At 47.1% G+C, this 26,492-nt stretch overlaps 2 protein-coding genes across 4 annotated transcripts; one reads left to right on the top strand and one right to left on the bottom strand.

Moving 5' to 3' along the window:
- Nucleotides 1–1,324: 1,324 nt before the first annotated feature.
- Nucleotides 1,325–10,887, bottom strand: TTC9C (tetratricopeptide repeat domain 9C). Of its 3 annotated transcripts, XR_004289049.1 has the most exons (4): nucleotides 9,941–10,887; nucleotides 5,264–5,446; nucleotides 2,883–3,082; nucleotides 1,325–1,430 (listed from the first exon to the last, which is right to left on the bottom strand). XR_004289049.1 is itself a non-coding variant. In XM_032357078.1 (3 exons), the coding sequence occupies exons 1-3, from the start codon at nucleotides 10,176–10,178 to the stop codon at nucleotides 2,988–2,990; spliced, it is 516 nt and encodes a 171-aa protein (XP_032212969.1). In that variant the 5' UTR covers nucleotides 10,179–10,887; the 3' UTR covers nucleotides 1,568–2,987. The 3 variants fall into 3 exon arrangements, 2 of the variants coding, with proteins under 2 accessions (XP_032212969.1, XP_032212970.1); XM_032357078.1 differs by lacking the exon at nucleotides 1,325–1,430 and having other exon boundaries at nucleotides 1,568–3,082; XM_032357079.1 differs by lacking the exons at nucleotides 1,325–1,430; nucleotides 9,941–10,887 and adding an exon at nucleotides 8,290–8,314 and having other exon boundaries at nucleotides 1,568–3,082.
- Nucleotides 10,888–11,460: 573 nt separating this feature from the next.
- Nucleotides 11,461–24,163, top strand: HNRNPUL2 (heterogeneous nuclear ribonucleoprotein U like 2). Its single transcript, XM_032357072.1, has 14 exons — nucleotides 11,461–12,451; nucleotides 14,375–14,510; nucleotides 14,808–14,884; nucleotides 15,084–15,223; nucleotides 15,529–15,619; nucleotides 15,716–15,828; nucleotides 16,262–16,525; nucleotides 16,712–16,834; nucleotides 17,239–17,367; nucleotides 18,025–18,193; nucleotides 19,653–19,853; nucleotides 20,880–20,953; nucleotides 21,209–21,316; nucleotides 21,432–24,163. Exons 1-14 carry the CDS (start codon nucleotides 11,911–11,913, stop codon nucleotides 21,510–21,512), a joined length of 2,247 nt encoding a protein of 748 aa, XP_032212963.1. The 5' UTR covers nucleotides 11,461–11,910; the 3' UTR covers nucleotides 21,513–24,163.
- Nucleotides 24,164–26,492: the final 2,329 nt, after the last annotated feature.

The following is a 26,492-nucleotide window of genomic DNA, read 5'->3' as shown; positions in this document are numbered from 1 at the left end:
GAGAGAGCGAGCACAGGCAGACAGAATGGCAGGCAGAGGCAGAGGGAGAAGCAGGCTCCCTGCTGAGCAAGGAGCCCGATGTGGGACTCGATCCCAGGACACTGGGATCATGACCTGAGCTGAAGGCAGCTGCTTAACCAACTGAGCCACCCAGGCATCCCTTAAGCCTTTTTTAATCTGTAAGTTCCTCTCTCCTTTTCCCTGCATTTTTAAAAAAGATTTTATTTATTTATTGACAGCATGAATGCAAGCGGTGGGGGTCGGGGGTGGTGCGGAGGGCTGAAGCAGAGAGAGAATCTCAAGCAGACTCCCCGCTAAGTGTAGAGCCTGACTTGGGGCTTGATCGCACAACCCTGAGATCATGACCTGAGCTGAAATCAAAAGTCAGGTGCTTACCTGACTGAGCCACCCAGGTGCCCCTCCTGCAATTTATTTATTGAGGAAACTGGGTTGTTTGTCTTACAGTTTCACAGTTCGCAGTTTGTGGATTATATTTAACATGTTCCTCTGTCCAAAAGTTTCTTTGAAAATAATAGTGTAGGGGTGCTTGGGTGGCTTAGTGGGTTAAAGCCTCTGTCTTCAGCTTGGGTCATGGTCCCAGGGTCCTAGGATTGAGCCCTACATTGGGCTTTCTGCTCAGCGGGGAGCCTGCTTCCCCCTCTCTCTCTGCCAGCCTCTCTGCCTTACTTATGATCTCTGTCAAATAAATAAATAAAATCTTTTAAAAAAGAAAAAGAAAATAATAGCGTAGGTAGCATGTGGTTTTGGCAAAACTGTAAAGGTGGTGGGCAGGAGTTGGGAAGACACTGGTCTAAATTGTCCCTTCTTTGCCCAAGTACGTACCTTCATATCCACAATGCTTTCCCATCAATCAAGCCCTGAAATTCTGCATGGAAAACATTAAGGATTAGTACGGTGAGCTGCCTCCCCCACCACAAACTTCTGAGTACAGAGATTGAGGTGCCCTCTGGGATTCCTTCAGGATGTGGGCTGGCTGGATCTCCCCTAGACCCACAGGTGACTGCCTATCTTTGACAAATTTCTTGTTCATTAACATCTCCATTAGAAGGCCGTCTTTGAAATAAAGACTGAAATGTAAGGCTGACCACTTGGTCTCTTTGCAGTGCTAATAAAAGGACTAGTGCAATAAATTTATTTTTTTTTAATATTTTATTTGTTTATTTGACAGACAGAGATTACAAGTAGGCAGAGAAGCAGGCGGTGGGTGAGTGGGGAAGCAGAGAGCAGAGAGCTTGATTCAGGGCTCGATCCCAGGATCCTGGGATCATGACCTGAGCAGAAGGCAGAGGCTTTAACCCACTGAGCCACCCAGGTGCCCCTAGTGCAATAAATTTCTAAAATATGTTTTTAAATACCAGTTTTATTTTTTTCCTCATTGATGCAGAAGATAGCTTAGTGTAACATCCAGTCTTTGGAAGAAAAAAAAGAAAAGAAAAAAGATCAGAAAGCAAAACTTGCTCAAAGCAAACAGGCAACCATGACATAATTTTGCCAACAACCTAGGCTTAGAAACTTAAGCAGGGAAAGGAATGAAATACTCTATTTCTGTTAGTTCTGTCCTTGGACTTACAAGATTATTTGGTAGAAAACCTTTTTATTCTAAGTTCTGTTATTTAAGGGTAGGGGGAGACACAAAGAGAAGCCTGACCCTTTGGGGGTGGGGGGACATTACTGATGAAGGGAGAAGAATTCACGCGTACTTTACAAGACTAAGGGTTTGGGGGTTTTTTGGTTGTTCTTTCTGGAATCTGTTAGGTGATGCCTAGTGACGCATGCTTACTACCTCCACTCATGAAGGTCGAGGCAGTGCTACATGATCTCATCTGCTCCACAGAACTCAAACATTGTGGACATTATTCCCAACAAGTACACAGAATGACAAAGGAGCTTGTGGTTGATGGAGCCTCCTATTGAGATGACCACACCAGATCTGCAGCCTGCACTGACAAAGCTTCTAGAAAGTTCTATGGGGTACTTCAGCACTAGGGAAGGAGAACCCTTCCTTATTTCCCTACTCTGTAAGGAACTGAGCTCTTGCTAGATACGAGGTGACACATGAAGAAAAGATTTAATTTTTTATCCTGCTTTCATGGTATTGTTTCAAGACAACATGGCAATCTATTTTTCCTATTTTCTTTTCCTTAGAGAAAGGAGCATGCTATACATATGCACCATTAAAAATTAAAATGTTTATTTGGGTTTTTTTTTTTTTTTTTTGGCACAACAGCTAAAGAACTGTTAAATACTTAAATGCCTGATTCAAGGTTTTAAGATAGAAGAGTTTAATGAAAAAATAAATAAGTATATCGTATGAATGTTCTGAGTATGAACAATAGCAGGGGCTAGAAATTATTACCAGAAAAAATAGAAACCAGATACTTTCACGGGGGGGACAAAGAATCTGAATGTACATGGAATATTAAGAAAAAGGAATTGGTTTAATCAAAATGGTTAATTTCAAATCTTTCCATTTTAAGTCATGTGGGTCCAATTTATAATTGTTTTCACACAAAAATATGTTTCCCAGTTTGCGGTCTGTGTGACTTTGGCACTGGGTATCTGAGAAACAGAGAAAAAACCTCTTTTGTCATTCTTTCATACTTTACTAGCTTTCTCCTCTGTACATGAATACATGTTAACAACATCTACCATTAAAATCTGTGCCACAGAGAGGATTAATCACACCTATAGGTGACTGTACTCTCAAGGCAATATCCGCAAGAATCATGTATTGAAAGGTATACAAATACAGATGGACAGACCTGAGAAACAAAGCACAACACAACACAACAACAAAAGAAAACCAGACTGCGTAAGTGCCAAGGAGTTTGTGCAGGGCTCGAAACAAAACAGAAATCCACTTGGGTCAGAGAGGTATGGGGTTAATTTCTCTTGCTGAGGCTCAGGTTTCCCCTGGATGGGTCTTTAACTTTCAAGTTCAAGTGGAGGAGCATCTTTCTTCTTTGTTAACCAAACATGCCCAGGTAGAGCTGTCTCTCCTTCTGATGGTAGCTACTGAGTTCCGACTGTGTTAGCTGGAGGTACCGTCGGACATTGGCATCTTAGGACAGGGAAAGAAGGCAGTTAGAGGCAGTTAGAACACAGTCACACTTTGGGGCAAGAAAGGATTGTTCACACACTTTGTTTGTTTACAACTTTTTCTATAGAATCAGGTATTTTCTTTTTAGCCATGGCCGAAATTAATAAATGGGCCCTTTAAAATGTTCAAAGCAAAACATACTGATTATAAATACTTAGAGAAAATACCAAGTTACTGTTACTGACTTATGCAAGCTAGCATTTGACCCCCACTTTTGGGATAAGGTTATTTTACAGAAACAGGTCAGAGAAAACCCCAAATGACATCCCGAATGAATGATATAAACCAGCATTGTTACTTCAAATCAAGATTCCAAGTTTTTCAAAGGACCTACTATAGAAGGTAGGTTTGAGGAGGGCCAGATTTCTGAAACTGGAAAGAATCATTTGGGTTTACTTAGTATTATACCGGAACAAATGTGTGTGTGTGTGTGTGTGTGTGTGTGTGTGTGTGTAAGTAGCAGAATAAACATATTCTCTGGGAGAATAAGTTTGTTCCGATTTACAAAGTATGCACAGTATTTTTACTCTCTAGAGCCCAGGAACCTTCCTGTGAAGAAACACACATAATGATGGGTATCAGACTTTAGCGGATACTTTAACCCTTCTTCGTTGAGGCTTCTTCTCTACCTGTAGTCGTGGGATTTGTTCTGCCAGTCTTCAGGTCGATCTCTGGGGTATTTAGGATGATTTGATGATTATCTAGTTGGATTTGTGGGATGAGGTGAGCCTAGGGTCCCCCTACTCCGCTGCCATCCCCCCCCACATACTTCTGTTTTTAAAAATCTTTCTAAGATCTGAATATATTATAACTATTCCTTTTTTTTTTTTAAAGATTTTATTTATTTATTTGACAGAGAGAAATCACAAGTAGGCAGAGAGGCAGGCAGAGAGAGAGAGAGGAGGAAGCAGACTCCCTGCCGAGCAGAGAGCCCGATGCGGGACTCGATCCCAGGACCCCGAGATCATGACCTGAGCCGAAGGCAGCGGCTTAACCCACTGAGCCACCCAGGCGCCCCATAACTATTCCTTTTAATAGTAAATCTCATTCATTAATACCACTGCGAATTTTTAAAAAACTTTCCGTACAGGAAGAAAAATTTCTGTACAATCAGGGCTGGCTGGTTGTTAATTTGATAAAGGAAAAGAGTTTGAAGAAAGAGCTGTTGTCACAACTACAGAGACTCTGAAAACGCTTATACATGGTTGGCAGTTCACTTCCGTACTTGGAAGGTATAAAACACGAACAAACGCGTCATGTTTTAGGTCTTTATTCACACTAGCTTTCCCATTCATTTGTTCTATGATTATTATATTTTATACTTAGATTTCATTTTTAAGTAATCTCTACACCGAACGCGGTGCTCGAACTTACAACCCCAAGATCAAGAGTTACAGGCTCTACTGACTGAGCCAGCCAGGCGCCCCTCCACCCCATCCCTATTTATTCAGGCAGTTTTTGCTACATTGTTATGTTTGGGGACCCTCTGCTTCTAACATCTCCTAGCTGCTCTAAGCCAGAATGCAAAACGGGAGACAATTTTTAGAGCTGAACCGCCAGTACAGGAGTCTATAACCCAATTCACAATATCCTTGCTTCAGAAACAAAGAACCAAGTCTCAAATTCTCTCTCAGCAGGCCTGCCCTTTTTCTAGGTCATACCTGGGCCTTGCTGAGCTAAAGGGTAAGTGGCAGCTAAAGCAAAGGCCAGACCCAGCCGGGGGGCTGGCAGAAATGAGGATCATCAGGCCCATTCCCGGGCATCTAGATCCTATTTTATTTACAACCTCGGAACTGAAACTTGAAAGACAATGCTTATTTAAAATCTCTTTGGGGGAAGGCGGGGACATTCTAGATAAGCCTACTGAAGCATAAATACTTCTAAAGGGTAAACAATACTGCTTTCCCCTGCAGGCAAAAATGCAAGGATAGAAGGCCGGCCAGTTTACCAAGCACCTCTTTCTACTTTTTGAAGTTTGAACTACGTGAATGTGTTACTGCCTAGGCAAAAACATTGAATAAACTGAAAAAGTAAAATCAAATACTCCCCGCTCCCCAGCAGAGACCACCTCCGCTCCCCAGCAGAGACCACCTCCGCAGTGCGATCTTATCTGTTCTCACCACCTCCATTCCCTTCTCTCACCTTTTGGCTGCCTGTTGACAGCAGCCAGGAGGTACTGCTGAGCCTGGTCGTAGTCCTGCAGATGGAAAAAGGCCACTCCAGCCCGATACAAGGCCTTGGCATTATCAGGTTGTCGTTCCAGGACTTTCTGACTGTATTCTTTCACTCGTTCATAGTTCACTGGCTCCATCTGAAGGAGACAGGCTAACAGGCCAAAGGAAAGGAAGAAAGACAGAAGAGGGAGGTGGGGCTTACTCCACTTAGTTCCACGGGCCAACGGGAGGCAGCACCGGAGGACAATACCAACAGTATTCACTCATCTAAAGCATCTAAGTGTCTATCAGGTGTCAAACAGTCTTCTCGCAACACTGGGGTTGCAACAGCAAACAGAAGCTTTATAAGTGACTTTAATAGCTACCAAATGCTTACAATGTGCCCAGTGCTGGGTTAAGCCCAGTTCTAAAACTGGTAGGAACATACTTCGAAAGGTATTTAAAATTCTTCTTCATTGTTTCCCTTCTACCCCAGGCTCTCTGTCTCGAACCTCCATTTCATAACAATTATTGTACTGCAGCTTTTTAATTTTTTTTATTTTTATTTTAAAGATTTTATTTATTTATCTGATAGACACTATGAGAGAGGGAACACAAGCAGAAGGAGTGAGAGAGGGAGAAGCAGGCTTCTCACTGAGCAGGGAGCCTGACTCGGGGCTCCATCGCAGGACCCTGGGATCATGACCATGGCCAAAGTCAGACGCTTAATGACTGACCCACCCAGGTGCCGCCATACTGCAGCTTTATAAACAAAGGTTGCCATCAATTGTGTGAGGAAACAGCAAGCACTATGCTTTGCGCTCCATAAGAACATTATCCCAGGGGTGCCTGGGTGGCTCAGTGGGTTAAAGCCTCTGCCTTTGGCTCAGGTCATGCTCCCAGGGTCCTGGGATCAAGCCCCACATCAGGCTGCTCAGTGGGGAAACCTGTTTCTTCCTTTGCCTGCCCCTCTCTATCCCGCTCACCCTAACAAATAAACATAACCTTTAAAAACAAAAACAAAACATTATCTCGTTTAATCTTCTCAACCACTCTATGAAATTGGTCAGTGTTACTATCTCCATGTAATGGACAAAGAAATCAAGGCTTGGAGAGATAAAAGTAACTTGCCTAAGATTCCACAGCTTCCAGGTGGAATATAAAGTTTGAACCAAGGTCTCTCTGATTCCTAAACCATCTTTCTTTCTTTCTCTCTCTCTCTCTTTTTTTTTTAAGTATATTTTCTTTTTTTTGGTTTTTTATCTCTCTCTCTTTTTTTTTTAAGATTGTATTTATTTATTTGACAGAGAGAGAGAGACAGGTCATAAGTAGGAGGAGAGGCAGGCAGAGAGAAGGGGAAGCAGGTTCCCTGCTGAACAGAGAGCCCGATGCGGGGCTCGATCCCAGGACCCTGAGATCGCGACCCAAGCCAAAGGCAGAGGCTTAACCTACTGAGCCACCCAAATGACCCCCAAACCATCTTTCTTGATAACATATTACTTCACTATTACCTTAGTATATATAAGGAGTCTTCAAAATACAAATCTGTTTGTGAGCCAATGTTCAGCCTTTCTATAATTAAGAAGGGAAATGTGTTCCCTATTTCATTACCATAGGAATTAAACACAGTATTATTTAATCATGGTGCTGAGAAGAAAGGAGAATCAGGGCTTCTGAGGACAGTAAAGGGCCCAGGCTTACATCTGCATCCCTTCTACAATACCCCCACCAAGTGGTCATATGGCTTATACTTGACTAATCCATCAATGCAGCTTCATTCATTATTGGACAACCGGTTATGCATATGTTAGGCAGAGCTAGGAGCAGCAGGAAGAGGAACGAGACAGATATCGTGATGAGTAAACAATACTTGCATCCTAGCCCCCGAGCAGGAAGAAAATACAATAAACAAATGAATTTTTAGAAGCATTTTCAGGAAAACAGAACTGTGCTCCGATAGAGTGAATGAAGTCAGAGTGATGCTTGATTACACCAGGCCTCTTGAAGAAAGTGACTTTTGAACTAGGATCTGAATGAGCAGGATCACAGGGACAGGGCATGCTAACCTAGAGAGAGAAGAAATCCTACAAAACTAGAAGGTAGAAATAAATATGCTTTGCAAGTTCAGTGCATGGAGGAGCCAGACCATGTCTGGCCCTACAGGTGAGGGTCAGAGTTTGGGTTTTTTCCTAAGTGTAATGAGATACTAATGGAGGATTTTCCGCAGCGACACGATCTCATTTCCTTACCTGCAAAATGGGGATAATCATAAGTACCTGGCAGAATTTTTATGAAGATGAGAAATATTGTAAATAAACTGGAGTGACAGGCATTCGATGAGCAGAAATGGTTAACTGAGTAAGTCTTTACGGAGCATTCCCCAAGCACCTCCAAGCAGAAGCTCTATGGATGGCGAAGCTACAGTCTTTGCCTTTGGGTCCATGGACAGTGAAAATATTGGCTGATCACTCTCTTTAAAAGTAAATGTTCCCATGCCTGTGGCACTCACTGTCCCCATTCTCTGCTTTATTCCTTTCCCCAGCACTTACCATCACTTCATATATTAAGTACGTTACCTCCTTATTTGAATATATGTTCCACGAAAGCAGCTTTTTCTTTTTTAAAAGATTTTATTTATTTATTTATTTGACAGGCAGAGATCACAAGTAGGCACAGAGGCAGGCAGAGAGAGAGAGAGGGAAGCAGGCTCCCCGGTGAGCAGAGAACCCGATGCGGGGACTCGATCCCAGGACCCCGAGATCATGATCTGAGCCGAAGGCAGCGGCTTAACCCACTGAGCCACCCAGGTGCCCCAGAGCAGCTCTTTTTATCTGTCTCATTATCCTCCCATATCCTTGCTACCAAATAAATGTTGAATTGAATGACTTGAAACATTAGCTACTATAATTACTATTATTGGCATTTGAGTCTAAGAATTGCTCTAGACACACACTGGTAACAAAGCTAGATTTTCATCAAATCATAAGTGAAAACTATTGTAGTGAAAAAAATCACCTTTAAATAACAGTCATGGGGGCACCTGGGTGGCTCAGTCGGTTAAGTGGCTGCCTTTGGCTCAGGTCATGATCTCAGGGTCCTGGGATGGAGCCCCACATCGGGCTCCCTGCTCAGCGGGGAATCTGCTTCTCCCTCTTCCTCTGCTTGTTGCTCTGCCTACTTGTATTCTCTACCTGTCAAATAAATAAATTAAATCTTAAAAAAAATTAAAAAAAAAATAACAGTCATGAAGTATAAAAATTAATCCTAATAATTTCTATGGCCTCGGCTGGGACCATTAGAATGCTTCAATATATTTCAAAATAATTTCATTAGCACTATGATTATGTTGCCTGCCACAGAACAGACCTGAGAAGTTTACTTTCTTTTCACAGATTAATCTTAGTGATACTAACTCTGCCATCTGTTTCTTCATCCAAGGCCATATGGAGATGGTTGACACTAGTTATCCCAGAGCTGATTTTTTTTTTTAAAATATTCAGAGAGAGAGAGCGAATGAGAGAGCACATAAGCAAAGGGAGAGGGAGAAACAGATTCCCCGCCGAGCAGAGAGAGCCCAACTCAAGACTTGATCCCAAGACTGAGGGTCACAACCTGAGCCGAAGGCACATGTCGAACCAACTGAGCCACCCAGGTGACCCGCTGATTTTTCGGGGGAAAGATTTTATTTATTTGAGGGGCGCCTGGGTGGCTCAGTGGGTTAAGCCGCTGCCTTCGGCTCAGGTCATGGTCTCAGGGTCCTGGGATCGAGTCCCGCATCGGGCTCTCTGCTCAGCAGGGAGCCTGCTTCCTCCTCTCTCTCTGCCTGCCTCTCTGCCTGCTTGTGATCTCTCTCTGTCAAATAAATAAATAAAATCTTTAAAAAAAAAAAGATTTTATTTATTGGAGAGAAAGAGAATGAGTGCGGTGGAGGGGCAGAGAGAGAAGCAGACTCCAGCTGAGCAGAATCCCAGTTAGGCCCCTGGGATCAAGACCTGAGGTGAGCGGGGTCTGGGTGGCTCAGTGGCTTGGGTCAAGATCCCGGGGTCGGGCTCTCTGCTCAGCAGGGAGCCTGCTTCCTCTCCTCTCTCTCTCTCTGCCTACTTGTGATCTCCGTCAAATAAATAAATAAAATTTTAAAACAAAAGACAAAACAAAACAAAAAAACCCTGAGGTGAAGGCAGATACTTAACAGACTAAGCCACCCAGGCGCCCCCAAGAGCTGCTTTATAGGAAGAAGGAAAACGTGGAAAAGTCCAAAACATCTAATAATGACTGACACCACAGGCTAAAGCAAGTGGCTTTTTCCTATATTTTACATATTAAAGAAACAATGCCATAAACATAAGTTCAGTGTTTTTTCCAGAACGTGCAAAATTCCCTAAATCTAACCACATCCCCTAGGAATCTGTTAGAAACACAAATTGGTAGATCCTCCTCCCACCTCACATTACACCTCAGACCCACTAAATTGGAATCTGGGGGGGTGGGGCTCAGTTAAACTCTCCAGGTGAAGTTTGAGAAGCAGGGAGCCCTAGAGATTGGAAATACATGTCAATTCATGGCAGAATAATTACATGACAGAAGAGCACGTCTGTGTTTTTCCCAATGTTCACAGACTTTCACGTGCCTGCCTGATACTGTACCCGCCCTTCAGCCCTGTTCTTACCAGCTAGATTGTTGTAGCAGTCTGTCTGCGTGGTCTGCAGTATGTTCTCCTGCTCAGGTGTGAGGGCCGGGCCCTGAGGTCCTAGATTGGGTATCGGGGAGGGCAGATTTGGATCCAGACCCCGCAGCTGAAGCAGAGCTCGATGGTACCTACTTACAGCATCTCGGTACTTCCCTTCTCGGTAACGCTGGTTCCCTTTCTCCTTGTACAGCTGAGCCTCCTGCAGGCGTTTCTCCATAACTCTGCCTCCCCAGAGCTCTTGCGGAATCGGGAAGTGAAAGAGCAACTGAAGCTCTGAAGACAGGAGCGAATAACTAATTTAGGTAGCCGGTATGAGAAGGCAGGAAAGTATCCTTCTCCAGGGCGCCCCCCAAGGAATGAGTTTCGCTTGTTTCTTCTACAGCCCCTTCCTCTCTACTCTGCAGTATTTTTCGATCTCTAGACGTAGAGGAGTAATCAGGGAAAGGATGTGGGAAGAGTAAAGCCAGAGACTAAGTGATTTCTTAAAGAGACAGCGGGGTGGACAGGCCCTCCCGGAAAATCAGAGGCCGTCCCAAGGAACTGTGGCAGGCGTGGGAATGCCGGCGGATTTTGCTTCCTCCTTGCTTTTGGACACACCTCCCTGACCCGGAAGTGGAAGGGAATAGGCGGGGACAACTGCAGAAAGAGGGCTACAGGGCTGGCCGCCACCCTGGCTCTTTATTTGCACGTATTCCACAAGCATTTGTTTCTATCTGCGTCAGAAGCTGGGAACCGAGCTGAATGCGTTCAGTGCACCCAAACCACAGGCATAAACTGACGCGGCAGCACAGCAGCTCAGTAGCAAGTCACCCAAGCCCCACGGGCAACCGCTCGCCCTCTGCAAACGCCCAGGCACGGAAGTCTCCTCCTCGACTTCGGTTTACGGGCGGAAGCACCCACAGTACCGGGGCCAGAGTCCCGACAGTTTGGTGTCTAAACGGCAGCGCGCATTGCGCCACGCCGTCCAATCACAAGCGGCTTCGAAAAAGTAATCCCGCAGAAATGACCACGCCTCTCCAGGCCCCTGCGGAACAACCCGGGGCTGGGGGGGGGGAAATCTCCTGGCAGCTTAGCCAATTGGAAGAATCCGGATGATCACGCATGACCAATCAGAATTGCAGATGTCGATTCAAGTTGGCCAATAAGAAAGCTAACAGGCGAGGTCCGAGCGTGTGTTGCTGGGTAGAGAACTTGAAGGATTTTGAGAAGAGGGCCAGGGGGTCACAGTATATTCCTTGGTTTGGGGAAGCCCTTTGTGTACTAAACAGAAAGACAATTGCTAGTAGGATTTCAAGTTGCAACAGCTTCCCTCCTGGCTTTTTTTTTCTTCTCAAGAAGCTGCCGCGCGTATAGATAGTAGGGAAGAAAGACTAGCAAGCCCTAAGACGACAGTGCGATCGGAAGCCAGCCGGGAGTAAGGGTGGTGACGGGATAGGAGGGGCGTGTGGGAAAGGAGCTTCCCGGCGGCTGCGCAGAGCCCGCGGCTGGAAGTACGGGAAGGCGGGCGCGCACACTCCTCCGTGCTACGAGGCACTTGAACCGCAGCCAGTCCCCAGCTCCGGCTCCGGTGCGGCTGCGCGGTGAAACCGCTGGCGGCGATTGGCCGAGGGGTGAGAGGGGGCGGGAGGTAAGGGGAGGGAAGTCCGTCGTCCTCGGCGCGCCCGCCCGCGGCAGGGGAACCGAAGGGCTGTAAGGGAAGCAGTGCCCCGCTGCGTTGTTTGGGGCTCCGTGAGCCGAAGGGGGGAGGGGAGCAGTAGGGAGAAACAAACACTACGTAGCGGAGGCTGCGCGCGGCCTTCGCTGCCTGCGTGCGTACGTGCGTGCGCTCGCTCGCGCGGGCTCAGTGCTGGCGCGTGAGGCGGAGGCGGGCGGCGGCGGCGCCTGCGCGGTCGGGCTCGGTCGACGGTTCGCAGGGGAGGAGGCGGCGGGAGGCGGAGGAGGCGGCGGCGATGGAGGTGAAGCGGCTGAAAGTGACCGAGCTGCGGTCGGAGCTGCAGCGGCGGGGCCTGGACTCGCGCGGCCTCAAGGTGGATCTGGCGCAGCGGCTGCAGGAGGCGCTGGACGCCGAGATGCTCGAGGACGAGGCCGGCGGTGGCGGGGCCGGGCCCGGCGGGGCCTGCAAGGCGGAGCCTCGGCCTGTAGCCGCGTCGGGCGGTGGCCCGGGCGGGGACGAGGAGGACGACGAAGAAGAGGAGGAGGAGGACGAGGAAGCGCTGCTTGAGGACGAGGACGAAGAGCCACCCCCTGCCCAGGTCTCGGGCCAGGCCGCGCAGCCGCCGCCGGAGCCCCCGGAGGCGGCAGCCATGGAGGCCGCGGCCGAGCCTGATGCTTCCGAGAAGCCGGCGGAGGAGTCCACGGCGGGGTCAGGTGGGGTAAATGGTGGCGAAGAGCAGGGCACCGGCAAGGGGGAGGAAGACGAGCCGGAGGAGCGGAGCGGGGACGAGACGCCGGGATCTGAGGCTCCGGCTGACAAGGCCGCAGAGGAACAGGGTGAGGAGCTGGCAGCGGAGCCCGGCTCCAAACTGCCCCCGATCCAGCACCCAGCACCCAGCTGTGCACCGCGGGGTCCGATTCCCCGTTCTCACTTGCCTGAAAGCGCAAGATTCCTATCGCCTTCTGGTGGGACTCCCCAGGGGAGGTGGTGGTTTTCATTCTCTACCCACCTTTCTGGGGGGTTTGGCTGCCTCTGGCGGCCCTGCTCTCTGCAGGAGGGAGGTTCCTGCCTCACTTGGTTCCTGGATGGAAGTGAGCGATTTTGCACGCGAACTGCTTGTGAGCTACCTGTGGAGCAGCTTCCCGCGGTACTGGTTATCTTTTCCTAAAGCGGGAATGCGCTTAGAAATTGGCGATTACACGGACAGACCGCACTGTTGGGAGGCTTTGGCCTTTGGGTTACCTGACTATTGATATTTCCGCCTTAAAAATATTAAGCAATAAGCCAAGTTCGCCAAAGTTCGCCCCATCACTTTGCTGGAGCTTGAACCACACAGTAAATCTGGAAGTCTAACCTTGCTCCTGCTTTAGCAGCCAGTGGTGTGAGGGTGTGGAGTTTAATAGTTAACTAGTGAAGCGAAGGTCTTAATCTAGTGGTTTAGAACTGACCAACCCCCTCGTAGAGGTTTTATCTTACCTTTATTCTTATGATTAAATTTTAATCTTCCCACTGAGTCCGTGGTTAGGCAAATTTGGGGATTTGCTGTATACTTGGTCAGCCTTTTACATTTTAGGTCCCTGACTTCCTGAATTGAAAAGATTGAGGTATTAGTGGCTTCATTTGAGTAACCTCGGAAGAGAATGTGTAGAGTCGCCCCAGGGAGTTAGTGACCTTTCTTCTTTTGAAGTAGTTGGATGGGGAGAGCTGATCCATACCTGTCTGTCAGAGTAGGCAGGAAAGCTAGAGCTGCTTCCAAGTCTTACTATGAAGTGGGTTGCCTTAGTTTTTATAACAGATTTTTTATAAAGCTATTAGTAATCATGGTATAATTGGAACCCATTCTAAGACAGTCACATGCAACTTGCAGATTGTTTGTTCTATGTCCTGGAACAAAAATCCCATTACATAACCTTTGACTTAACATGTATCCCAAATAGCAGGTAAAAAAGGTTGAGAGATAAAGGGCTGCTTTAAAGAAATTATTATTAAATATCTTTGTGTTGCAAATTACCAAAGTCTAAGGAAAAATTCCAGGTATTTTTCTCCCCTCTGGCAGAGAATGTTGCTAAATATGTGACAACACCTTTCTGCCCCAAATTATGTGCAGTAGAGATGCAGTATTATTTATGGGTTTCTTGTGACTTAATGGTTTGCTCTTGGCAACTTTCAGTAAAAACGCATGGTAAAAATACAGCTGTGTATCTGCACCTGAGTCTGTTTGGTGTATAAGTAAAAGCTGTGAATGGCTGTGCATTCTAAGCTAGAAAGGCAAACTCTTTAAAACACATACAGACACTCACACTGAGGCATCTATATCATGAAGCTGTGGAAGAGTGTTGGAATGTGTATTAACTGTCTCGCTTATTTCCAAATCTAACAATCAAGAATCAAAATTAAATTAACCTACGAAGTTTTTTAAAAGACTTAGGGGATTTTTAAAGATGTCATATTGGTGGGAAAATCTGCAAGTTTGACCTGATTTAAGCAGATAAATTTAGAATGCAAAAATTGTCCAATTTTTATCTACTGCTTGACTCTAATTAGCCCATAAGGTCCGTCCCTTCTTTTTTCTAAGACAAAATACCATCTAGTGACAGGAAGATAATCTTTAGAAATAAAACATTCTGTGGATGCAGTGGGAATAACCTGGCTGTTCTCATTAGACGGATTCTCAGCTCCTCCTTTAGTTGCTATTGGTTCTGAACTTAATCTGCATTCCAAAATGAAAACTGCTGATTTTCTTTCCCTCCTTTTTGTAGGAGATGACCAAGATAGTGAAAAGTCAAAACCAGCAGGCTCAGATGGTGAGCGGCGGGGGGTAAAGAGACAGCGGGATGAGAAGGATGAACATGGCCGAGCTTACTATGAATTCCGAGAGGAGGCTTACCACAGCCGGTGAGGGAAACAGTCCCTTTCATTGAAAGGAGTGTCTGCTCTGATTTTGGTATACCTGATGTTGATTGGAGAGTTTGGAAGGAGGGGTGGATTAAAAATGAAGTAGGTTTTTACAGGCATAAGTATTAGATCGGATCTGCTCTTGAAAGCTCCTGTTGTTGTTTTCTCATTTGTTGAAAGCAGCTGTCTCCTGGAATTTTATATTCACTGATAGTTGACATTTTACAGACATTTTACAGACACCCCTCAAAGAAGGGGGGTTTGGATACACCATTTGCTTTTCTCTTCTACCCACAGCTCAAAGTCTCCACCACCCCCCGAAGAAGAGGCAAAAGATGAGGAGGAGGATCAGACTCTTGTGAACCTGGACACGTGTATGTATAAGGCAGAAGGTTGGGGTTTTCAACCAGTCAGATGTGATCTGGGATATTAAAATTTCCTGGCCTGCAATTTTTAAGAGACTTAGCAGTGGGAGACTTTGTATCCATTCTTGACAACTAGGTGTATTTTTGCTCTGTTGGTGGCTTTTGAGTGTTGAGCTTTGGAATAAACAGATTTCCTTCTTTCTAACAGATACCTCGGATCTCCATTTTCAAGTGAGCAAAGACCGCTATGGAGGGCAGCCACTTTTCTCAGAGAAGTTCCCCACCCTTTGGTCTGGGGCAAGGAGTACTTACGGCGTGACAAAGGGGAAAGTCTGCTTTGAGGCCAAGGTAGTATATGCAGTTCATTAAGACCATTCTTTTATTAAATTATTCATTAAACTACTATGTATTCAGGTCCTGCCCACCAATATTGTATTAATGCAGTAAAAAGCACCACGTTTTAATGATAACTTTAGCTCCAATAACCAAGAAATTGATCTCTCTGGCTTTGGTTTAGGTTCATTGACAGCTGTTAGTCTGATGTTGAGTTGTGATAGTAGTTTTCAGTTCATGTAGAAGTTTTGTCTTTCTAACTCAGACTTTGCTCCTGCATTGGTCAGAGTATCTGAGAGTTCCTTTTCTGACTTGACCAGGTAACCCAGAATCTCCCAATGAAAGAAGGCTGCACAGAGGTTTCTCTCCTTCGAGTTGGATGGTCTGTTGATTTTTCCCATCCACAGCTTGGTAATGTTATTTTTAACTTAATTGTTGTGTTTGCTGCCATGTTGCTTACTCCATAGGAAATTTGGGTGTAGGTAACTAATTTGTTCACTGTTCTAGGTGAGGATGAATTCTCTTATGGTTTTGATGGACGAGGACTCAAGGCAGAGAATGGGCAGTTTGAAGAATTTGGCCAGACTTTCGGGGAGAATGATGTCATTGGCTGCTTTGCTGTAAGTGCTCCTAAAAGTTGTGGATTCATAGCAAGGAGTGGGTAGAGGGCACTGGGGATTCAGTTTGCTCCCCCCCCCCCCCCCAGTAGGCTCCATGCTAGGCAGGAGCCTACTTCCTTTGCTGTATTGTCAGATTTCTGAAAGCAGGTGAAGTCTGGAATGTATCAGTGAGTTCATTGTGGGTCTCGAACTCATGACTGAGATTAAGACCTGAGCTAAGAGTCGGACGCTAAACCCACTGAGCTAAGAGTCGGACACTAAACCCCACTGAGGTGCCCCTCAGTTTGCTTCCTGTCAGGTCTTGTGTTCTGTGCATTTGATGCATTGTTTGCTTAGTTGTGTTTAGCAGTCTGAGTTTTAAAAAAATATTGTAAGATGTAATCAGTCTCAAACCCTGTAAAGTCACAAATGCTCTTGTTTGTTGTTATTGTAGAATTTTGAGGCTGAAGAAGTAGAACTTTCCTTTTCCAAGAACGGAGAAGACCTAGGTGTGGCGTTCCGGATCAACAAGGAGTCCCTGGCGGAACGGGCCCTCCTACCCCATGTCCTCTGCAAAAATTGTGTTGTAGAATTAAACTTTGGTCAGAAGGAGGAGGCCTTCTTCCCACCACCGGAAGAGTTTGTGTTCATTCATGCTGTGCCTGTTGAGGAGCGGGTGCGCACCGCTGTCCCTCCCAAGACCATAGAGGAGTGTGAGGTATGCCAGACAACGCGCAGAAACGTTCGTACTTGTGCTTTGGAACAGTTGGTCTTTACGGCTTCTCGTAAAGCTGCTTCTTAAAGCTCCGCTGAGCTGGGGCAGATGATGATGCTCTTAAATCGGGCTTTGTACACATGACCCTCCGTCACTTTTCATGGTATTCCTGGTTCTCTTTGCTTATAGGTAATTCTGATGGTAGGACTGCCTGGATCTGGAAAGACCCAGTGGGCACTGAAATACGCAAAAGAAAACCCTGAGAAAAGATACAATGTCCTGGGAGCTGAGACTGTGCTCAATCAAATGAGGGTGAGTTGCCTGGGGGAGGATAGTCTTGGTTATTTGCTTTGGAGGCCCCAGGAGAGGCCTATAACCTTTTTCTGATGGAGTTGGGTCTGTTAAGTGTCTGCGAACAGGATCCCACAAATAGAGAAATGAATTCTCAATATATATTTAAAGTAGTTTTTTTTTTCCCTCCGTTGGCTGTGTTGTCAGATTTCTGAAAGCAGGTGAAATCTGGCCTATATCCATATCAAGACTGGAAGTGACTCTTAGAAAATGGACAACATACATTCACAGCATTGAGGAGTAGCAGTGAACTGCTGTGATAGCTTTGGTGGCATTTAGAGAGATGGCCTTTACCTGTGACTTCTGGGTTTTAACTTGCTGCATAACTTCTTGTGTTTCTCTTCACTTCCCCTCGAACTCACCAGATGAAGGGGCTCGAGGAGCCAGAGATGGACCCCAAAAGCAGAGACCTTTTAGTTCAGCAAGCCTCCCAGTGCCTTAGTAAGCTGGTCCAGATTGCTTCCCGGACAAAGAGGAACTTCATTCTTGATCAGGTATTTTTCAGACATTGGGGCGGGGGGGGGGGGGGGACAAAAAAAAAAAACCGGGGCACCTGGCTGGCTGAGTCAGTGGAAAGTGCAGCCCTTGATCTTGGGGTTGTGTATTCGAGCTCCACATTGAGTGTAGAGGCTACTTAAAAAAACGAACGAAAGAAAGAAAGCTAATTTTACAGAAGGTCCAAAGATGAAAACTTATCTGATAGAATGGCCTGCAGTCCCAAGTGGGGTGCATATGTAGAGGGAGACTGAATTCACGATCAGAACCAGGTTACCTGATTATGACCGAGCAGTTATATTGTGGCCATAATGTTTTTTAAACTCAGAGATGCCTTCTATGAGTGTTTTTACCAGAGAGTAGGGACCCAGACTATACACACATAATAGAGGTAATGGGAAGAGCTTGTTTGGATTCCTGGCTCCACCAGTTACTAGGTTTATGACTTCAGACAAGTCTTGTTCTCTGAGTTTCAATTTTTCTGATGTGCAAAACAGGATAATATCTGTTAGGTAGAATTTGAAGCATTTAGGGGAAATTGTGTCTGTAAGACCCCTCATCTCTTGCTTCCCTTGGAAAAGATTCTCCGTAAGTGTTTCGGTTGCATATGAGTGGTCATTTTTATTCCTAAAGCCTGTTATCCTTCCTGTCCCTAGTGTAATGTGTACAACTCTGGCCAACGGCGGAAGCTGTTGCTGTTCAAGACTTTCTCTCGGAAAGTGGTGGTGGTTGTTCCTAATGAGGAAGATTGGAAGAAGAGGCTGGAGTTGAGGAAGGAAGTGGAGGGAGATGATGTGCCTGAGTCTATCATGCTGGAGATGAAAGGTGGGCTAACATGATACAAGTTAGGGAGCCTGTCCTTGGTCAGTGCACACCTTTTCACGGCCTCTTAGCGCCTCTTAGCATCTGGAGTACTTCTCCATATTTAAAGAGTAAATCTGGGGGTGCCGGGCTGGCTCAGTCGGTAGAGCATGTAACTCTTGATCTCCTTGTCACGAGTTCAAGCTCAGGTTGGGCAGAGAGCTTACTTTAACAAAGGGGGGGTGTGTGTGTGTGAATCTGGAGAGTAAATGAGTGGGTATGAGCACTTGTAGATGGATGAACGCGGAAGTGACTGGAGAGAGGCAGTAACTCCTAGAATCATTGCAGAGAGGATACAAAAAGGGAGGTAGTGATAGACCACCACTCAGAGCAGAGGCTTTGCTGAGTCAGTTACTCATTTAGTAAAAGCTTCAGGGGTGTTTACTGTTTGTTAGTACTATCCTAGGCATAGAGAGTAAATAGCCAGTTAAACGAGGCTTTGCCTTCATTGAATTTATGTTCTGGGGGGGTGGTTATTTCGGTTCAAACGAAACTATGGTGTTTGGTGTGAACAGTCTCATTGGTATACCTTGCTTTCTAGTGTCACATTAGGATTGTTTTTTTGTTTTGGTTTTTGGTATGTGCCTGTAATTTTTAATGCAGTACAGAACCTTAGAGCATCATCTCCATCTTGACTGATCCCACTTCCAGTCGTTCTCTTGAGAGTGATTTTTTTTCCCCCCCGTTGGCTGCCTTCATCTTCTGGCATCCCTCCTGTCGTATTGGCTGCTGGCTCTTTGAATTGTGGTAATGCCCAGACCCGGGAGCTGATGACACACCTAAGAGCCGGACTCTCTGAGTTCACTCAGAATGAGCTTTGCCAGTCCATACCTGATACTCAGACACTTGGAAGAATTCATTTCAGAGAGGTCACTGGATTTCTCTGAGAATCAGGGGATCCCCCATTGAGCCGAATTCTGCTGAGACTCAGCCTCGTGTGCTGGCCCATCGCACACAGGTGGTAATTGAACTCCCTTGTACCCTTGTTTCCTGGGCTCATCTAGATGCGTAAGTGCATTTTGGTTTGGGTCAGCTTCTCATGGAGTCGCTCTTAAGAGTGGATTTTTCAGCATCTTACCAACACCAAAGCTTTCTCAGGTATTTTTAGCCTCTGGCTACCTGCCTCTGTCCTGATAAGAGACTTGAACCCAGTTCACTGTTAATTTATTATGGATCACTGGAGAACTTGTAAATAGACTTTGCAGGTAGCCTCTGGCCTGGGGCTGATACAATTTAGGGAAAAACTTCCAGTAGGGCAAGTGCATCATTCAGTTAAATGCGAGTAGGGATGAACCCAGCACCTTTGTGGGCATGGGTAGACGAGGCTTAGAAGATCCCGCGCCTCCTCTAGTGGGCTTCTCAAGGTGAGATCTTGCGCATGTACGCACTGTTCAGGCCTTGAGCTTCTCTCTTCCTCTTACAGCCAACTTCTCTCTGCCTGAGAAATGCGACTATATGGATGAGGTGACATACGGCGAGCTGGAGAAGGAGGAAGCTCAGCCCATTGTCACTAAGTACAAGGAGGAGGCCAGGAAGCTGCTGCCCCCCTCCGAGAAGCGGACAAACCGCCGAAACAACCGAAACAAGCGCAACCGGCAGAACCGAAGCCGTGGTCAAGGCTACGGTGAGTCCCGGGGACCTGCCAGCCTCCCTGCCTTGGTGCGGCGGCATCACTGCGCACGGAGGGAGCCACGGTAGAGGCAAGGACCCCCGGTCAAGTTGTAGGTGTTAAGGAAGTACCTTCTTCATGGAGCTCGTTCTTCCTGTGTCCTCTACCCCCCATCATCTTAGGCTTTTCCCACAATCCTCCGTTCAGCGAGAGGTAGTTCTTTTGCAACAGAAATGTTTTTTCCTTGAAAAACAGTGTTTGAGCTTCTCTGTCCCATTTTCAGTTTTACTTCCGAGTGCCCCGCCTGCTTCCTGCTCACTGTTGCAGTAGAGCTCCAGGAGGAGTGCAGTGAGACAGGACTCTCAGCCTAAAGTTTCTCGCTGCTTTGTCTCTTGGATCAACGCAGCTGTGTAGACAGAAAGTGAATGCATTATTCGGTAATCTGGGAGGGTTATGAAGTAAGTTAGGCTAGTGATAGAATTAATTTTCCTCCTGCATGTCTTGTCAGTGAGCCCCGTACTGTGCGTTCACTGCCCTTTAATAATGTTTGTGTGTGTGTGTATAAGTCAACAAAATTTTTGAGTGTCTGCTGTGTGCTAGGCAGTGGGCATACCAGCTTCCTACCCCAGACGAGCTTACTAGTTAGACTTTGTGTCATTGGCGTGGAATAACGGGTCTGGGTTATAGGATAGCTGGGGTCCCTTCCCAGACTGAAAGTCTGCGATCCTATGAATGGCAGATTTTATTCCTCTTCCTAACTCTGCCATCTATCCTTTTGCCATCTGAGATGTTTTGCAGGAATTGGGGAGCTCCAAAAGCAAGGTGGCTTGGTTTCCTTGTGTCTCTATTCCTCTGCCCTCCCCCTTCAGACTCTTGAAAAAGCTCCTGGCTGGTGTTTTAATTACCATTGTGTAAGCCTGACAGAAGTAGGCTTCCTACTCCCCCAGAATTGCCTTTGGCTCCGACTTTTTGGTTTCCACTCAGACGTGGAGCCAGGACCCCATGCCAGCTGTCTGAGCGCGCTCTCCGTTTCTCTTCCAGTGGGCGGGCAGCGCCGAGGCTACGACAACCGGGCCTACGGGCAGCAGTACTGGGGGCAGTCTGCAAACAGAGGGGTGAGTGCAGCTCTCCTTCTGCTCCTCCCTCTGGGTCGTGATGGCCATTCCTATTGGCTTGCGGGAGCAGAGCGGTTTGGGCTGTTTCCTCAGGGCTTAGGGTTTTGCCCATTTACTGTGTTCCTCTGGAAGAATTTATTCTGGGAATCTTAAGCCTGTTGATCATATCAAGCTCTGACGTGTGTCTCGTTTCAAATGGGATGGCAGCGGACCGTGATGCCGACCACCCGTAAATGTCCGCTCCTCCTTTCTCAGGGTTACCGTAACTTCTACGATCGATACAGGGGAGACTATGATCGGTTCTACGGGCGAGATTATGAGTACAACAGATACAGAGACTATTACAGACAGTACAGTCGGGATGTGAGTATCTTCGGGGAGAGCGAGGGGGGGTGGCAGGACTAGAGGAATGAATGGCATGCCTCTCCGTCCTCCGCCAGCTGTGGCGCCCAGTGACGGGGTTTCCCCTCTCTTCTAGTGGCAGAATTACTACTACCACCACCCCCAGGACAGAGACCGATACTACAGGAACTACTACGGTTACCAAGGGTATCGGTGAAGCCCCTGTCATTCTCGCCTGTCAGCCGTGAAGCTGAATCTCTAGGGGTGCCAGGCACCCCCCAAAACACAACCAAGGAAAACAGGGGCTGTTCGGGTGGGGCTGAGCTGCCGGGGAGGGGCGGTGGGGGGGAGGGTGCGCAAGCAGGGGCAGGGGAGGGGGGAGGTGGAAACAACAAAACTGTACATTTTTTTTAAAAGTTTGTTGAAAAGAATATTGTCTTATTCTATAAAACATTTCAAACCTAGTTAGATATTTGTAATCAAAAAACATTTGCGCAGAAAGCAGCACTTAGGGCTGCCTGTCCTGTATCCTGCAGTTCGGACAGGAAAAGAACTGAAAATGTCACCCTTCTGACATTCTAAGGCAGCTGGACTGGCAGCCGAGGAAGGGAGAGCGTTGAGGAGGTGCGGAGAGGGTGGGCACGCATGGGCGCGCGCCCTCTCCGGAGCAGGCAGGAGTGGGGACAGAGGGAGAGCTTGTGACTGGGGCAGTGAAAATAAACGATTGGCTCTTATCAATCACTTGCACCAACTAACCGTTTGTATTTTCTTTACCGACCTTTCCCTCTTGGGATATCTGGTCTGGTGGGCTGGGAGGCCAAAGTGTCCCTGTCTCCACTTTCCCGGGCCTCGTGCCGTTTGGCGGAGGCGCGGAGACTGCCAGTTGGGTGGTTCTGTTACGTAGGATTCCCAGGCCGAGGAGGCCCGGGGACGGCTCACGAGGCTCACGATCGCAGAGCGGAATAGCCTGCACGCTCCGCGCACCCGGCAGTGAATTTCCGCAGAACCTTCGGGGGAGAATGGCGTTGCCGCCCTCAGCCGGAAGATTGTGATTTTGCCAGTCTCTGCTCTCTGTCTTCCAAGCTCGAGACAGGCGGGAAGTCTCTGAAATCATCTCTGTTAGGGTACCTGTGGCCTCTCGTAGTGCGAGAGAAGGAGCGTTTCTCAGGGTTTCAGCTCACACAGAAACGAAGCAGGATTCTTGATGCCGCAGCAGGATATGTACATAGGCGAATCCTGTGGTGTGGGCTCCCGGGCCCAGGTGCTGAGAATAGCAACTATTTTATACAGTGTGGGGGGCACAGGCCCTGCTGGGTTTTTTGATACACAGGTAGAGAGTGGATAGGAGGGGGGTGGGGGGTGGGAGGCAGCTCAGTGGGGGCTGCCGAAGTGGGGGGGAGGCCGAGAATGTGAGCGCGTGTGTACCGTGTGCTTGAGAAGGGAGCCGCCCCCTCCCGACTTCTGGAAACCGGATTCCTCCAGGGGCGCTGTCCCTGCGCGTCCCCAGAGAGGCCTCTAGCCAGGAGACTTGAGTTGGGATAGTTTTTTGTTTGTAACTTTACCGACACCGTCCCGGTTCTTGACAAACAGCTTCCGGTGGCTGGGCTCAGGAATCCGGGGGTGTGGGAATGCCCCTTCCGTCCTCCGCTTCAGTTGTAAGTCCTCTGCCTGCCCCGCGTTGTGTCAGCCAAGAGCTTACTCCGCAAACACCGTGTCCTGCAGCACTAGCCCGTCGGGGCGGTGGCGGGGGGGACCGGCTTGGACCCCATGCCTACCCCGAGGCTCCGCTTCCGTTTCCTCACCTGGGCAGTCCTCGGGTAAAAATTTTGTGCTGAGATCTGATCTTCCTCTCCCTCTGCCATCACTCCCTCCGTGCAGCCCTTCTCTAGGCACGCAGGCCCCGCCCTGGTCCTCCAGTCACCCGCGTCCCATACATCTTTCTGCCCCCCAAGGCTGGCAAGGGGGTGCTGGTAGGAAGGAGCCGGCTTGCTCCTCACGACATCCTTTCTGTTGGCGCCTGCTTCCTTGTGGGGCCCTCGTGGATTTGCGTGTGGCAGTGGGTGAAGTGATTGCATGAACTTTGCTGTAATCCACTAACAACTTATTAAGGGAGTTTGAGAAAGCTTTGCTCCTAGTGTCAGGCAGGGAGGTAGAAATTCGAGCCCAAAGAAATGGCCGTAGGGCAAGATGATGTGAATAGAAAATTGAATCTGAGGCAGAAGTTGCCATCCCTTTTTCAAATGTTCCGTCCTCTGGCGAATAGCATCTTTTTATGGTCTCTGATGTGGTTTGTGGATGCTAGGCCCTCGGGGCCAGAGGAACAAAGCTCAAGCCGTTTGGAGGTCTTGGGGGTTGGGGGAGGGCTAGGGGAGGGACTTGCTGTTAATTTTGGACACCAGAAAGTCATCGTTTAAAAAAAAAAAAAAACTTTTTCTGCTGGATGGAGAGTGAAGCTGCCACATCCTTGTTGGTTTAACCCAAGAGATCACTTACAACAACAGTAGATGTCTGGGGTTTGTTTCTGTCTTTTTATTGTGAAAAAAATGTTAAGTGGGGGAAATGTGGATTACCAGGAGGGACCCCTAGCCTTGTTTTCCTTAGACTTGTTTAGTGTTTTATCAGACGTCTGTTGTAGTTGTCATAGATGGAAACGCACACCACATGGAGCCTGTAAATGTTTTTGCACAACCTGTAAAGCATTCTTGGAAGTGGCCAGTAAAAAAGGGTTTTACCGTTTAAAAAAAAAAAAAATGTAACTGTGTCATTGTTTACATCTGTAACTTTTTCCTCCCCTGTTCTCATTACATCCTGGCAAAAATGTAGGCATAGTAGCTTCCAGTTTTAGAATAAATAACCATTTGGATTGAATTCACCCTCTCTCCTGTGGCTGCACTGACTGAGGTGGAGTGTGTTATCTGGGGGAAACTGATTTTTGATGGTGATTCCTCAAGTTGTGCTGGGTCCAACCGACGATGGCTTTCCCCTTGCATGGCTAGTACTCCCTTCCTGTTCCGCGAGTCACTTGGGAGCCAGCCAGGCCTTCACTTGAGAGTTCTTAGTCCCCATAGTGCCTGCTTGGGCTGAGCGTTTGAGCCAGTGGAGTAGGAGAAAATAAATTCTAAATCCTGACTTCTCTGTATTTGGCCTATACTAAAACCAGTCGGATGCTTAAAGCTAAATGTAAGGTTCCATTTGGGGGCCAAATAAGTTTATGAATAAGTCATTACTACTTAGGAGGAAGAGCCCTATTCCATGAAAGATGTTTGTTGGGGGTTATTTCATAGTTACGTTAAGGTAACTTTAACAAGAGCGCTATTGTGTTGCTAGCACTGAACTGCTCCTAACTAATTTCTTTTTCTTTTTTTTAAGATTATTTATTCTTTATTTGACAGAGAGAAATCAGAAGTAGGCAGAGAGAGAGAGGGAGAAGCAGGCTCCCTGCTGAGCAGAGAGCCTGATGTGGGGCTCGATCCCAGGACCCTGGGATCATGACCTGAGCCAAAGGCAGAGGCTTAACCCACTGAGCCACCCAGGCGCCCCCTAACTGTAATTTCTAATAAATGGTCAGGGACTTAATAAAGCTGAGATGCCACAGGCTCACAACCAGTGTTTGGAAAAAGTAGTGATATAACAGGTAACAGATCCTGCTCTAACTCCTCTCTCTGTGTGGGACACAGATTCAGACCCCCAGAGGCTTACGGCTTTGTTTACATAAAGGCTATCCTTGATATTAGTGTTTGCCCATTTTCTGGGATATTTAAAGTCAGGTTTGTTTGTTTTTTTTTTTTTAATTTTTAAATATTTTATTTATTTATTTGAGAGAGAGGGGGGCGGGTCAGAGGGAGAAGCTAACTCTGTGCTGAGCAGGGAGCCTGATGTGGGACTTGATCCTGACACCCCGGGATCATGACCTGAGCTGAAGGCAGTTGCTTAACCAACTGAGCCACCCAGGCACCTTAAAGTCAGTTTTAAAGCTAATTATTTTTGGGGCGCCTGGGTGGCTCAGTGGGTTAAGCCGCTGCCTTCGGCTCAGGTCATGATCTCAGGGTCCTGGGATCGAGTCCCGCATCGGGCTCTCTGCTCAGCAGGGAGCCTGCTTCCTCCTCTCTCTCTCTGCCTGCCTCTCTGCCTACTTGTGATCTCTCTCTGTCAAATGAATAAATAAAATCTTTAAAAAAAAAAAATAAAGCTAATTATTTTTTTAAATTAATCATTTTTAATGGTTATTGATGGTTAATGCCTGGTCTCTGGTAATCTCTTTTTTTAAAAAAGATTTTTATTTATCTTTGCGAGAGAGAGAGCACATGCCCGTGTAAGTGACGGGGGAGGGAGGGACAGAGGAAGAAGCAGTCTCTGCTGAGTGGGGAGCCTGATGCAGAACTGGATCCCAGGACCATGAAATCATGACCTGAGCCAAAGGCAGGTGCTTAACTGAGCCACTCAGGCACCCATCTGGTAACGTCTTAAGCCCCCTTTGTCCCCAAATAGGGCTGCAGCCGTTCACCCCCAATTTGATGAGTATGAAAATTGTGCAGAAAAATTGAAAAGAGACTTAAAAAGCAAAACAGTGAATATCAAGATTACGTTTATTGAGCACTTCCGTTCTGGCTTTTTACCAAGTCTGAGCTGATGTGGAAATTTTCACTTACTCTCCTGGAATTTGCCCAACCCTGATGCAGTAGAAAAAGAGAGAGTTTCTTAGTGTCTGCTCTGCATTGCTTGCTATTTAAGCATATATAGTATAATCATTCGTTAAGTATTTGAGTGCCAGCTATGTGCCAGACACTTTCTAGATAAGATGCTCCTTGGGGCGCCTGGGTGGCTCAGTGGGTTGATTACAGCTCAGGTCATGATCTTAGGAGACCAAGCCCTTCCTAGCCCCATCCCCTTCTCCCCCCTCCCTGCCCCCTGTGCCCAGTGGGGAGTCTGCGTGGGATTTTCTCTCTCTCTCTGCCCCTAACCTTCCGCCCCAGAGTAAATCAATCTTTAAAAGAATAAAATAGAATATACTGAATCCTTTCAGGAGTTTTCATGAAACACCAAGAAGGAACCAATGAGGACTCCTGAACACAATGGGGGTAGGTCCCCACTGCAGGAGGGCAACCAGGTTGTTTTCCCTGCTTCTTCATTGCTAGGGTGAGGTAATTAGATGACCTTCAGAACATGTTAGGGCTCAGAAATTCAACAGCTGGAAAGC

Source organism: Mustela erminea, chromosome 9 (genome assembly GCF_009829155.1).
Source record: "Mustela erminea isolate mMusErm1 chromosome 9, mMusErm1.Pri, whole genome shotgun sequence".
Taxonomy (NCBI): domain Eukaryota; kingdom Metazoa; phylum Chordata; class Mammalia; order Carnivora; family Mustelidae; genus Mustela; species Mustela erminea.
This window is presented reverse-complemented; position numbering and strand designations above follow the sequence as displayed.

What these genes read in the sequence shown, in the direction of transcription:
- TTC9C (XM_032357078.1), bottom strand. Translation starts at nt 10,178, where the DNA reads ATGGAGAAACGCCTGCAGGAGGCTCAGCTGTACAAGGAGAAAGGGAAC. An exon ending in CTGCTACAACAATCTAGCTG is followed by an intron (nt 5,447 to 9,940) that starts GTAAGAACAGGG and finishes TTGGCCTGTTAG; the next exon opens with CCTGTCTCCTTCAGATGGAG. An exon ending in TGTCAACAGGCAGCCAAAAG is followed by an intron (nt 3,083 to 5,263) that starts GTGAGAGAAGGG and finishes CCCTGTCCTAAG; the next exon opens with ATGCCAATGTCCGACGGTAC.
- HNRNPUL2 (XM_032357072.1), top strand. Translation starts at nt 11,911, where the DNA reads ATGGAGGTGAAGCGGCTGAAAGTGACCGAGCTGCGGTCGGAGCTGCAG. An exon ending in TCTTGTGAACCTGGACACGT is followed by an intron (nt 14,885 to 15,083) that starts GTATGTATAAGG and finishes TCTTTCTAACAG; the next exon opens with ATACCTCGGATCTCCATTTT. An exon ending in TATCATGCTGGAGATGAAAG is followed by an intron (nt 18,194 to 19,652) that starts GTGGGCTAACAT and finishes TTCCTCTTACAG; the next exon opens with CCAACTTCTCTCTGCCTGAG.